Source organism: Ranitomeya imitator, chromosome 10, assembly GCF_032444005.1.
Source record: "Ranitomeya imitator isolate aRanImi1 chromosome 10, aRanImi1.pri, whole genome shotgun sequence".
Taxonomy (NCBI): domain Eukaryota; kingdom Metazoa; phylum Chordata; class Amphibia; order Anura; family Dendrobatidae; genus Ranitomeya; species Ranitomeya imitator.
The window spans coordinates 130,169,646-130,184,433 of NC_091291.1; the positions used below are offsets into that span (position 1 = coordinate 130,169,646).

Here is a 14,788-nt window from a genome sequence, read left to right on the forward strand (position 1 = left end):
CAAGGCACAAAGACAAAACAGGGATAACAGAAAACCTCTATCATCGAAAAACACTAAACAATAGGGAGGAGAAAAGGGACCGGGAGTAATAAACTAGATGGGACGAGGGACCAGGAGACAAACACACACGTACAACAGCAAACCACAGAATGCTGCTACAACAAATCTACTCCAACCACTTAGCTTTAGCACAAGGCACAGGAAGACTAATCTCACCAGCAGGGACAAGAATGTCTGACCAGTTTTTATAGGAAGAGGTAATGACCAGATCATAAGCAGCTGAAATGAAGCTGCAAGTTTCTGATCAGCATAGAAAGCGTTGTTAACCTCTACAGCACCAGAGAAAAAAAAAAAACATTTAATATGGCACACAAATCACACCATCTCTAAAGAAGACCTGAGATTCATTACCTGATGTGAAAATCTAACTCCAGGTCTTCCAAGGGGACATGACACCCTTGTGACAAGTTGAATGTGTGGACAGCACCCAGAAACAGCAGAGCTGAGCCAGCACCAAGCATCTACTTCTAACCAATGCTTAGGAACTGTCGATTTACTAGCAGATGGCTCCAGCTATGACAGAGGGAAGACGCATGGACCTGCCTAGAGCCAGAACAATTAACACTGTACAGATGACTTAGTCTTATTAACATAACAGACACAATTACAGTGAAAGGCAACACTTCTGTATGCATAGTAGATAACACAGGATCCACCATTCACAGCAGTTGATGTCACAGCTCACCTCCTCCTCCTGTACAATGACTGATAACACCTCTATATACAGTAGATAACACAGGATCCACCATTCACAATAGGTGATGTCACAGCTCAACTCCTCCTCCTGTACAATGACTGATAACACCTCTATATACAGTAGCTAACACAGGATCCACCATTCACAATAGGTGATGTCACAGCTCACCTCCTCCTGTACAATGACTGATAACACCTCTATATACAGTAGATAACACAGGATCCACCATTCACAATAGGAGATGTCACAGCTCACCTCCTCCTCCTGTACAATGACTGATAACACCTCTATATACAGTAGATAACACAGGATTTACCATTTACAATAGGTGATGTCACAGCTCACCTCCTCCTCCTGTACAATGACTGATCACACCTCTATATACAGTAGATAACACAGGATTTACCATTTACAATAGGAGATGTCACAGCTCACCTCCTCCTACTGTACAATGACTGATAACACCTCTATATACAGTAGATAACACAGGATTTACCATTTACAATAGGTGATGTCACAGCTCACCTCCTCCTCCTGTACAATGACTGATAACACCTCTATATACAGTAGATAACACAGGATTTACCATTTACAATAGGCGATGTCACAGCTCACCTCCTCCTCCTGTACAATGACTGATAACACCTCTATATACAGTAGATAACACAGGATCCACCATTCACAATAGGAGATGTCACAGCTCACCTCCTCCTCCTGTACAATGACTGATAACACCTCTATATACAGTAGATAACACAGGATTTACCATTTACAATAGGCGGTGACACAGTTCACAATCTCCTCTGCCCAGGTTAGAGCATTCTCCAATGTTACTCCTATTCATAGACTATTGCAGCTACCATCTAATTGTAAGCTTAAAGTTGAAGTCCAAAATTACACCTAGTGGCCAGTGTGAGAATTGCAAATGTATTTATTTTTTCATGTCTATAGCTCCAGTATCAGCCATAGCTTTCGGACAAATGAGAGGTTGTCTCTAATCTCACACAGATCCACTTTAAATAAGGAACTTCGATGACAAAAAAAAAAAAAAAAGTCAAGAGCAAATATGAGAAGTAATTGGTTTAGGAGTTATACTTTTTATTATACAAATACATAAAAGTTACAGTAATAACAGCATTTAATTGGCACTAAAAGTTATATCTCACTTAGTTCCTAAATACATTATGTACAAAAATCAGGAGACGTCTGAACAAGGAATAGCCACAGTGTAGACTGCGATTTACCCTTAGTCTCCAGTAATAAAAACACCTGCAAAATACCGCCCATTTCCAATGTAATAAAATGAGAGCACTTTGTGGGGTGCTACACTACAGCTATGAGCTATAAACCTCCAGTGACCCCATTGTGGGGTAACGTGCATTAATATATCAAGTTATAGGGTTAATCTAAAGGATAAACAACCACTTCTCCAAGTGTAACCATCGCTTTAATTTTTCTTTCATAAATCAATAGTAAAAACATAAAAATAAGCAACTTTGTAATATATCTTATCAGAGATATCTGCTTCTTTCTCCTCCTGGACTGATCTTTCACTCTCAATTCACAGGTAGAAGCTATAAATTCTGTATTTAGTGAAGACTGACATTCCCCCGTTACAGAGATGGGAGATCACAGTTGGTGCTCATAAAATTCCATGGAGAAGGAGGAAGCACAGACATTCTGCTGCAAGTTCTCATATTCTCCATAGAACTTTATGAGCACAAACTGTCATTTATCTCAGTAATGGGAAAATCTGTATTCACACATGTGAAGACTCATATTACCAATATATTGAGAATGAATGATCAATCCAGGAGGAGAAAAATATGGATTTCTCTGATAAGATTTTACAAAGTTTCTAATTTTCCTTTTATTTATTAAAAAAATAAATGAAGACGGTAGTGACTCATTAAGCGTCATACAGGATAAATATCAGCAGCTATACTAAGAGTGACTATTGGTAACGGTGCAACCATCTCAGCAATGCCCAGTGCGACGAGTGAGGGCTGAGAAATCCCTGTATAATCTTAATGGAGGTCTGCAAAACAGCCCGGAGACCGAGGAGGATGACGACGACGACGCAGTTCAGGGTTTTATAGTCATCTTATTCCTTGTAATTGGAGAGAACTGAAGAATCAGCAGCTCTGGACCGTCAAGGCGGAGGAGCGAGCCATCATCATCTTCTTAGAGAGACTAACACAGTAGTCATATCTCGTGCTCGACCAATAATCTTCACTAGGTCAGAAGGAGGTGGAAGACGAAAATGTAATAAATAGGACAGGGGCAGGTCCTCTGCAGGGGCTACAATTCTGCCTGAAAAGAAAAATAGAAACATGAATATGGATCAATCATTCATGTTTGTCTGGCTCCCTCACCCCTCTTCTTCCCCTTTGCCCCTCCTTTCTACCCCTCCTCTTCCCCCATCCTGCTCTTGCTCCTTGTCTCTCACTCCTCTTCTTGCCCCTTTCCTCTTGCCCATCATTCTACCTCATCCCCCCTTTCCACTCCTCTTGCCATCTCTTCCCACCCATCCTCTTACCCCTACCTCTTCCCCCTCCTTCCACCCCTTTGCCCCTCACTCCTCTTCTCACCTTCCCACCCCTCTTGCCCCTCCTCTCGCCCTTTTGTCCTTCTCGCTCTGCCTCTTGCCCCTCGTCTCTTCACACCCCGCCTCCGGCCCTCTCCTCCCTTGCCGCTCACTCTTCCTCATCCCCTTTGCCCCACCTCTTCCCCCTCCTTTCAGCCCGTTGCCCCTCACTCCTCCTTTTGCCCCCTCTTCCTACCCCTTCACTTGTCCCCCCACCTCTTCCCCCTCCTTACACCCTTTTGCTCCTCTCACTCCCCCTCTTGTCCCCTCTTTCCACCCCTCACCTCTTCCCCTCCTCACACCCTTTGGCCCCTTTTTCCACCCCTCACCTCTTCCCCTCCTCACACCCTTTGGCCCCTTTTTCCACCCCTCACCTCTTCCCCTCCTCACACCCCTTGGCCCCTTTTTCCACCCCTCATCTCTTCCCCTCCTCTCATCCCTTGTCCCCTCTTTCCATCCCTCACCCCTTGTTCCCTCTCACTCCTCCTCATCCCTCTTCCCCCTTTGCTTCTCTCACTCTTCCTCTTAACCCATGGCCCCTCATCTTGCCTCTCTGTCTATCTCCCCTTCTCTGCTTCTAAATTGCCCCCTTGCTCCTCTCACCACTCCTTTTGCTTCCCCACCAAATGTAATTTCCCTACAAGAAGAATATTTGTCAGGATGCAGAGCTGTCAGCAGAAGCCGTTACCTTCATTATTCCATACATCCATGACAGAAATGGCGGGACATATGTATACACTCCAACTTTGCCCGGTCGCCCGCAGCCGTCTCCCCAACTGACAATACCAACTTGTTCCCAGCGCAAATTTTCACCCAAATACACCAAAGGTCCTCCACTGTCGCCCTAGAAAAGAAAGTTTATTTTCATCCTTCTGATACATAAACTGTATATTATAAAATATGAAAGATTTTACAGTTTAATACACCAGTGACTTGGCGGTCTATTCTCTCAAATGCTATTAGTGATAGTGACCAGCTTTGGAGAGCAGTAGGGTATGGGGTCTCATTGGCTTCTCGGCTGTTTTGGGGTACTTTTCCCCTCGTCCCTGTGGAGCCAAAGCCGTGTTAAATAATTTCTGAGGAGCAACATCCCAAAACAGCCGGCAGTAGATTTGCTTATTACAATCCCGTTGAAAGCCTCGTAAAGGGTCGGACATTGGAGGAAGCAACCTGGAAGCAAAACGATGACACTACCAGAATTATCTTTCCTTCCAAAAGGGAACCAATTTGCCTAAAAACTGTGCTGAAAGCAAATTAAAAAGGTACCTGACAAGTGTCGAGCCCACCCGAGAGTCGGCCGGCGCACAGCATGGTATCCTGCACTTGACCGTAATACTCCTGGTTGCAAACACCTCTGGATATTAAATTGATAGAGACTCTCTGAAGGGTGGATGCCAAGGTTCCTGTAAAGGGGCAACATTTAGAGAAATGAGCAAAAAAAAAAAAAAATGAAAAAAATTGATTGGATTAAAGTCAAACTAGGGGAAGGACAGATCTAGAAAAACAAGGTAAAATTTGACAGAAATGACTTCAAACATGAACGTACTGTACCTCCTCCTTCCACAGTGTGACCCCAGCCTGTCACCGACAATGGTGCGTTATCCGGCAAGATGATATCAAACCCTGGAAGACAGATCGCCTGTATGGAATCTAGGATGTGAAAGATGGAAAAAAACAAAAGAAGTTTTGTCAGTGAAAATAAGGATGGACACAAACTAGAAGAGCAGGTCTCCATCCATGGTCAGCGAATTCTGGGAGTTCTCATTTAACAACTTTGGTGGTTTGAAGGCTATATACTGCATTTAGCATCCAGCTGAAAAGGACAGCTAAGTGGAGCATGGACTATCGAATGGTACTGCACATAACATTTCTACCAAATGTCTAGGAATAATACACAACGCCCTACATTCTTATCCAGTAGGAGCCCATCATAGAGAAGACCTCTATTTGCAGAATTTTGCATTATCATATTTTATGCACAGGTTTTCCGTCTAGGCTCAAAGATCCTGCCATTTTAGTTATTTGAAAAAGGAGCAATCTGCTCCCCCATCTAGGGGTGCGCGGCAAAATACTTCAGTAATAGCAACGGTCCAAATGATAGTCGGCACTCACATCTTCTTAAGAGAATTGCTTTTTTGATCCAGTAGTATAAAAGGCACCAAAAAAAAATAAATACAAAATGGTAGAACACAACAGCGCAAAAAATAAAAAATAAAAAAGTTAGAAAAATATCAGCTGTGCTTCCTGAAAACAAACCTACACGGTCGTTAGTCCTTGACCCACGAAGGTCTGAAACATGTTGCCTGGGAGCGCAGCTGACTTTTTAATTTTTGTGCTGTTCTACAATTTTTTCGTGCCTTTTATAATGAATCTACTATATAATTGTCTAAGGGGTACTTCCGTCTGTCCAGGAAATTCCACGTCGCCGATTGGTCTCGCCAGCTGCCTGTCCTGGCTGCAGCAACCAATCAGCGACGGGCGCAGTCTGGCCAAGAATTAGTCCCTCCCCACTCCCGTCCAGTCAGTGCCCGGCGCCCGCTCTATACTCCCCTCCAGTCAGCGCTCATATAGGGTTAATGACAGCGTTAACGGACCGCGTTATGCCACGGGTAATTCACTCCGTTAAAGCTGCTATTAACCCTGTGTGACCAACTTTTTACTATCGATGCTGCATAGGCAGCATCAATAGTAAAAAGATCTAATGTTAAAAATAATTTAAAAAAAAAAACCAAAAACCTGCTATTCTCACCTTCCGTCGTCCGCCGAGGCACGCACGGCTGCCGCCAGCTTCTGTTCCCAGAGATGCATTGCGAAATTACCCAGAAGACTTAGCGGTCTCGCAAGACCGCTAAGTCATCTGGGTAATTTCGCAATGCATCGCTGGGAACGGAAGCTGGTGGCAGCCGCGCATCGATACAGCTTTGCTGGACGCCGGAGGGTGAGTATAGAACTATTTTTTATTTATTTTATTTTATTTTTTTAAACAGGGATATGGTGCCCACACTGCTATATACTGCGCGGCCTGTGTTATATACTGCGCGGCCTGTGCTATATACTGCACGGCCTGTGCTATATATTACGTGGGCTGTGTTATATACTGCGCGGCCTGTGCTATATATTACGTGGGCTGTGTTATATACTATGTGGCCTGTGTTATATACTGAGTGGGCTGTGTTATATACTGTTTGGTACGTGGCCTGTGCTATATACTATGTGGCTGCTACATACATACATACTCTAGAATACCCGATGCGTTAGAATCGGGCCACCATCTAGTCAACTAATAAATTCTTTTAAGATGCGAGTGCCGGCTAGTGTTTGAACTGTTCATTTTAGTTATTGACGAGTTTGCTCAGGATGGACCTTTGTGTCTATGTGCAGATTCCTTCATTGGTGATTTGTTTTTTTTTTCGTTCTGGAATAAGGAAATAGTGCATATACGAAAGTAGGCTTAAAAAAAATAATAAACTGCATAGTCATAAAGCATTGTACATGGAGTGTGGAAGGGGAGAAGACGGATCCAAAAATATCCTGCTTGCTCGTCGGGAACGCTGCACAGTTACATGCAGACGAGTCCATTAATAGAAGCCTCTAACCCAATCCTGTCTAATCTGATGACAATAGCTTCAAGTTATGAGGTCTGTGACGAATGGCCGCGGCACGGATGGCACAGGTCCCGTTTCATTCTACCTCTGCATCCATTGACCAGTCAATCTAAAACTATGCTCAGACAATCCCAACCCCTTTTACTTTTCGTGCTATTCTTTATTCCACCCACAATCCTAAGACCCATTTATTTCTGCACCAACATCACTGTTCGAAGGCTTGGTTTTTTTTGTTTTTTTTTTGCTTTTTTCCCTTCTTTTTTGCAGAATGAGTTAAAAGCAAAATGATCCAGCAACATGATTTTCCAAGGTCAGTACAATCACGGAGATACCAAACATTTACAGTTTAAAAAACAAACTTCCTTTACAAAAGTTTATTTTTTTGTGTTGCCATTTCTGACGACAACTTTTTCTCTCCTCAGTGCAGCTGTGTTAGGGCTTATTTTTTGTGTGAAGAGCTGTGGTTTTTAATGGCACTTAGTTTTGATAACTATATTGCACACTTTTGTGGGGAGCAAAGCAAGTGGCAAGTTTAAGTTTTTGTTTTACTGTATTGGTTAACTTTTATTTATGGACCAAATAGTCTCATTTTAACTTTTTTTCCCCCCTTAATTTTTTTTTTAGCCCCCCAAGGGACTTGCTGGCTTATGCTATATAACAAAATACCTTAAAAAAAATCTGTATAAATTAAGTTTAATAAATCTCCACATAAGCCCAAGGTTGAGCTTCATGCGAGCACCAATATATTGGGCTCATAGTAGCCAGTAGTGATGACCATGGTGTTATCTGACCATGCTCTGGTGCTAGCCCAGTGTCTTCGGCGTGCTCGAAAAATATGTTCAAGTCCCCATGGCTGCATGTCTCATGGTTGTTCGACAGGCAATCTTTGCATGTGTTGCGGCTGTCGAACAACCATGAGACATGCAGCCGCAGGGACTGACATTTTTCAAGCACGCCGAAGACACTCAGTTAGCACCCAAGCATGGTCAGATAACATCTTATCCCAGCACGCTCGCTCATAACTGGTAGGCACCCAAATGCCAACATAACTCATTTACCCAGAGTTGTTGTTAAAACTGCTTAAATGCTGCGATCAGAGACTGGCAGTGTCAGCTAAGTGGTTAAACAGCAGTAATCCTCGCTCGCTCGAGTCGCTGCTGTCCCAGCACAGGTGTAATCTGTATAACACCTCCTCTCTAAAGTCTAAAAATATTCAACAGGTGAGATGTTTTGATGTGCGGGGGTCTCGGCTGAGTTGAGTCAGAAGTGATCAGTCACAAAAGCTGGCACGCGTTTCATACACCACATGTTCCAACTGGATTTAGTCTAATTTCGGAATCTTCTTACATCTGAAAATGGTGCAGAATGGACAGTAATAACAAAACAGTTACCCGAGAAGGTCAGATCGCTCTTCAGTTTAAGGATGGCGATGTCATACGGCCTTAGGTCCAGGTTGTACAAGGTGTGAATGAAGATCTTTTCCACTTGTGATGCAAAGAGGTAGTTAAGAGTGGAGAGTCCAGCCTGAACGCGCCATCGGTCCACCTGCTGCTCACTCCTAGATGTGGAGAATTCGGAATTATCTATAGGCAACATCACCATGCTGAAATATATCTCGCTGCCATACCAGGGCTTGTTTTATGCAGGACAAATTGTAGTTTATGATGACAATAGTTTCCTATTTTAGGTACTGAAAGAGCGAGGGGATATGTATTATAAAAATATATACATTTTAGATTTTACTTGTTTTAAATAGTGAACTTTAAAAAAAAAAAAAAAAAAAACATCCCCATTGCTTCTCCCCTCTCCCCATCTGCTTCTCACCTTTTATCTCTAACCTCCTCTTTCGGCCTCTCGCTGCATACTATCTCTCCAACACATGAAGATGGAAACTCCCTCGACTTGGTCTTCTCCCGGCTTTGCTCAGTGGATGATTTCACAAACTCCCCTCTCCCGCTCTCTGACCACAACCTTCTTTCATATCAAGAACTGCCATCCCGCTCAGGTCACCCCCACTTTTCACATGCATAGAAACATACAGGCCATTAACAGCCAGAAACTTATGAAGAACTTGCAGTCCTCATTGACCCCAATCTCCTCCATCTCATGTCCCGATTCTGCTCTGAAGCATTACAATGAAACCCTGCAAAGTGCCCTGGATGAAGCTGCACCTCCTATACATAGAACAACTCAGCACAGACGGCGACAACCGTGGCACACGCTGCAAACACGTTTCCTGCAGCGGTGTTCCAGGTGCGCCGAACGTCTGGAGAAAATCTAATCTACCAGAAGATTTAATCCATTATAAGTTCATGCTAAAAACATACAACTCTGCTCTTCACCTCTCCAAACAAACCTATTTCACCACCTCGCTGTCCAATAACCCTGAACGTCTCTGACACTTTCCAGTCCCTACTCAACCCAAGAGTGCAGGCCCCAACTACGGATCTCCATGCTGACGATCTGGCCAATTACTTCAAAGAAAAAGTTGATCACATTCGACAGGAAATCATTTCCCAATCTCTTCATACCATGCACTGTCCTCCCTCCCCCACTTCACCTAGTTCACTCTCTGACTTTGAACCAGTTACAGAAGAAGAAGTAATCAGGCTCCTTGCATCTTCTCGCCAGACCATTTGCACCAGTGACCCCATTCCGTCACATCTCCTCCAGTCCCTTTCCCCGGCTGTCACCTCTCACCTAACAAAAATATTCAACCTTTCTCTCACTTCTGGTATTTTTCCCTCCTCATTTAAGCATGCCATCATACATCCATTACTTAAAAAACCATCCCTCGACCAAAACTGTGCCGCTAATTATAGACCTGTCTTTAATCTTCCCTTCATCTCTAAACTCCTCGAACGCCTGGTCCACTCCCGTCTTACCCGCTATCTCTCAGATAATTCTCTTCTAGAACCTCTTCAATCTGGTTTCCGCTCTTTACACTCTACACTCTTTGTTTGTCCAATAGGGGCAGTATACAATCAGTAGATTTGGTTTCCAGTACCATCTCTATGCTGACGACACCCAATTATACACTTCTTCTCCTGATCTCACGCCTGCATTCTTAGAAAACACCAGTGATTGTCTTACCGCTGTCTCTAACATCATGTCCTCCCTCTATCTGAAACTGAACCTGTCTAAAACTGAACTCGTGTTCTCTCCCTCTACTAACCTACCTTTGCCTGACATTGCCATCTCCGTGTGCGGTTCCACCATTACTCCAAAGCAACATGCCCGCTGCCTTGGGGTCATCCTTGATTCCGAGCTTTCATTCAGCCCCCACATCCGATCACTGGCTCGCTCTTCTTACCTGCATCTCAAAAACATTTCTAGAATTCGCCCTTTTCTTACTTTTGACTCTGCAAAAACCCTCACTGTTTCACTTATTCATTCTCGTCTGGACTATTGTAACTCTCTACTAATCGGCCTCCCTCTTACCAAACTCTCCCCGCTCCAATCTGTCCTGAATGCTGCAGCCAGGATCATATTCCTCACCAACCGTTACACAGATGCCTCTACCCTGTGCCAGTCATTACACTGGTTACCCATCCACTCCAGAATCCAGTACAAAACTACTACCCTCATCCACAAAGCACTCCATGGCTCAGCACCACCCTACATCTCCTCCCTGGTCTTAGTCTACCACCCTACCCGTGCCCTCCGCTCCGCTAATGACCTCAGGTTAGCATCCTCAATAATCAGAACCTCCCATTCCTGTCTCCAAGACTTTACACGTGCTGCGCCGATTCTTTGGAATGCACTACCTAGGTTAATACGATTAATCCCCAATCCCCACAGTTTTAAGCGTGCCTTAAAAACTCATTTGTTCAGATTGGCCTACCGCCTCAACGCATTAACCGAACTATCCCTGTGTGGTCATTAAAAAAAAACAAAAAAAAAACACATAAAACAAAAAAAAACACATAATTGGGTTCCTCGCATCATGCTCTCATACACTTTATGCAGTTAATAGCCTCTGTGTCTGTACTGCTACATACTTAGGCAGTTAACTGGTTCATGCAGCTTTACATGAACACCCGAGCCTTACACTATGGCCGGTCCGAATAACTAAAGCAATTGTTACCATCCACCTCTCGTGTCTCCCCTTTTCCTCATAGTTTGTAGCTTGCGAGCAGGGCCCTCATTCCTCTCGGTATCTGTTTTGAACTGTATTTCTGTTATGCTGTAATGTCTATTGTCTGTACAAGTCCCCTCTATAATTTGTAAAGCGCTGCGGAATATGTTGGCGCTATATAAATAAAATTATTATTAAATTATTATTATTATTAAGTTAGAGGCAGGTGCCAGCTTTGTGTGGCTCAGACATGGACTTATATAATTGTACCTACCCCCTAGTGGTGCGAATCTGTGACTAGTGCAATAGCCATCTCGCAGAGGAATGCTAACTAACCTACATTTTTGTTTCCCCCCATATGTTGCATCGCCGATAAGACACCATATTTGATTGGTCTCTTTAAGGATCGGGTCACACGACTGTATTTTCTCTCATCCAAGAAAATGGTTCCGATGATGCGAATCACACTGATCAGAGGAGAGAAGATGGAAAAGAAAAATCTACATGTTCTCCTTTGTCTCAGTCAATGAAAATGAGACTTTAGTTGGAGGTCACCTGAGTGCGGATCATGGCCCGAGTGCGACCCAAATATGAATAATGAAAATTGGGCTGTGATTATTTATCTTCCCTTGAACTGACTGTTAGATGTTAAAAAAAAAAAAATAAAAAACAGGACACGGCCTCATAGAATAACATTGGTCCGAGAGCGATCCGATGTTTTGTCAGATCACACTTGGACCAAAAATACGGGCGTTTGCACCTTCCCTATGACCATGACTTACTTTTGGAAGCAATGTGCCGCACTTAGGATAATGCGGGGGGTAAGGATGCATCCTCCGCACGTGTGCTGCCCCATGTACTGCAGGCTGACCTGGCAGGGGGAATGCTCGATAGAGGAGTCCTGTCCTCCGATAATTCGTTGTTTATCATGATTAGCACCACAGGCTAAAAAAAAGGGACAAAGTGAAATAAAGGAGATTTAAAGGACTTCCGTAGAATCTACGCACCCCACACATGTGAGCCGAGGACTCGTCCGGAGATCCGGTATAGACAGCGATAATACTCACTTATACAGCTGAGCGACACAACGCTGCCAGACGAGCAGGTCCTGAAAAATCAGAAGACACCCCAATGAGCAGAGCGTCTAGGTAAAAGGCAGATACGACCATATCCAATGTTCCCACTGTTCGGCTATGTTCCCACAATGAGCTTTTGATGTTGCAGATTTTCGGCACCCATTAAGTAAAATAGGCTACTTGCATCTTTACGCAGCATAAAAAAAAAAAAAAAAAAAAAATCACCCAAAACTCATTGTGGGAATGTAGCCTTAATAGAACTATTCACACTTGTAATTTTTTTTTTTTTTTTTTAGTGGATCCTTGTGCCGGGTCCATTTAGCTCGTCGTCTGTTCTATTCTCATCCGTTTTTGCAGATCAGAATGAGCCGTTTAAGCCCAAGCGGATCCGATAAAAGTCGCCAGCAGTTTTTCATCCGTTTTTAGCGGACCAACCGTGGAATAACAATAAAAAGAAAAAAAAAAAAGTTCTAACACTTTATATTTCCTTCAGTTTTATTAAAAAAAAAAAAGCAAAAAAAAATGGGAAGCACTACGGGGGAAAAAAAATGGTGCATTTATTTTTAGTCTGGATGATGCACTTTACCTTCCATTTTAAAAACTTGGCCCATAAACCAGAGAGACCCCATAATAATCCGCGATGCCCCTTTATTTCCATTTTAAATGTTATCAAACTCATCCGTTTCGAACATTGAGGCCGGCCTCACACTAGCGAGTTTTACGGACGTAAGAGCGCAGAAACTACGTCCGTAAAACTCGCATAAAATACGGCACAATTATTCTCTATGCCCCTGCTCCTATCTGCTGTATTTTCCTGATCAGTATTATACGGCTTTCTACGGTCGCAGAAAAGCACAGCATGCTGCGTTTGTCACCGTATTGCGCAAATAAAACGTCAATGAAAGTCTATGGAAGCCCCAAAAATACGGATTACACACGGACCAGCAGTGTGACTTGCGAGGAATACGCAGCGCTGTTAGAGAGAAAAGCCGGCAATTCAGTGCGGTGTACAGTAAAATCACACTGACAGCTTACAGTAGAATAGGTAGAATAAATGTGTACACACATATATATATATATATATGTATAAAATATATAAAATATATATATATATATATATATAAAATATATATAAAATATATATATAAAATATATATATATATATAATCATTATGACACATATATGTATATATATTATTACTTCATCCAGCGCGATATAGCAGAAAGGCGGTAATTCAATTACCGGCTTTTGCTCTCTCCTTCCTAAACCCGACATGATATGAGACATGGTTTACATACAGTAAGCCATCTCATATCCCCATTTGTTTTGCATATTCCACACTACTAATGTTAGTAGTGTGTATATGCAAAATTTGGCCGTTCTAGCTAGTAAATTAAAGGGTTAAATGGCGGAAAAAATTGGCGTGGGCTCCCGCACAATTTTCTCCGCCAGAGTAGTAAAGCCAGTGACTGAGGGCAGATATTAATAGCCTGGAGAGGGTCCACGGTTATTGGCCCCCCCCCCCCCGGCTAAAAACATCTGCCCCCAGCCACCCCAGAAAAGGCACATCTGGAAGATGCGCCTATTCTGGCACTTGGCCACTCTCTTCCCATTCCCGTGTAGCGGTGGGATATGGGGTAATGAAGGGTTAATGCCACCTTGCTACTGTAAGGTGACATTAAGCCAAATTAATAATGGAGAGGCGTCAATTATGACACCTATCCATTATTAATCCAATACTAGTAAAGGGTTAAAAAAAAAGACACACATTATTAAAATGTAATTTAATGAAAAAAATCACAAAGGTTGTTGTATTAATTTATTCTACTCAATCCACTCACTGAAGACCCTTGATCTGTAAATAAAAAAAAATAATAAACCAACAATATACATACCTTCCGAGGATCTGTCACGTCCAACGATGTAAATCCATCTGAAGGGGTTAAAATATTTTGCAGCCACGAGCTTTGCTAATGCAACGTTGCTCATGTCTGCAAAACCCCGGAGAATGTAGGTACAGTAGGTCAATGACCTATATTTACCTGCATTTGCGGTGAGGCGCCCTCTGCTGGCTGTTCCTAGATCGTGGGAACTTTCCTAGAAAGCTCCCAGGCTCGAGATCATAAGAGGCGGCCTCTGCTGGTTGTCCTCATATGAACTCGAGCCAGGGAGCTTTCTAGGAAAGTTCCCACGATCTAGGAACAGCCAGCAGAGGGCGCCTCACCGCAAATGCAGGTAAATATAGGTCATTGACCTACTTTACCCACATTCTCCGGGGTTTTGCAGACATGAGCAACGTTGCATTAGTAAAGCTCGTGGCTGCAAAATATTTTAACCCCTTCAGATGGATTTACATCGTTGGACGTGACAGATCCTCGGAAGGTAAGGATATTGTTGGTTTATTATTTTTTTTTTATTTACAGATCGAGGGTCTTCAGTGAGTGGATTGAGAGTAGAATAAATTAATACAACAACCTTTGTGATTTTTTCATTAAATTAATTTTTAATAGTGTGTGTTTTTTTTTTAACCCTTTACTAGTATTGGATTAATAATGGATAGGTGTCAGAATTGACGCCTCTCCATTATTAATTTGGCTTAATGTCACCTTACAATAGCAAGGTGGCATTAACCCTTCATTACCCCATATCCCACCGCTACACGGGAATGGGAAGAGAGTGGCCAA

At 43.0% G+C, this 14,788-nt stretch overlaps 1 protein-coding gene across 1 annotated transcript in view; it reads right to left on the reverse strand.

Moving 5' to 3' along the window:
* Positions 1-1,834: 1,834 nt before the first annotated feature.
* TMPRSS4 (transmembrane serine protease 4) overlaps positions 1,835-14,788 on the reverse strand; it is a 46,351-nt gene continuing 33,397 nt past the window's right edge. The window contains exons 7-13 of the mRNA XM_069741291.1: positions 12,095-12,135; positions 11,810-11,972; positions 8,341-8,507; positions 4,896-4,994; positions 4,611-4,747; positions 4,033-4,188; positions 1,835-3,070 (exon numbers count right to left, since the gene is read on the reverse strand). Of these exons, the coding sequence (XP_069597392.1) occupies positions 3,059-3,070; positions 4,033-4,188; positions 4,611-4,747; positions 4,896-4,994; positions 8,341-8,507; positions 11,810-11,972; positions 12,095-12,135 (775 nt within the window). The 3' untranslated portion in view covers positions 1,835-3,058. The remainder of the gene's footprint in view (positions 3,071-4,032; positions 4,189-4,610; positions 4,748-4,895; positions 4,995-8,340; positions 8,508-11,809; positions 11,973-12,094; positions 12,136-14,788) is intronic.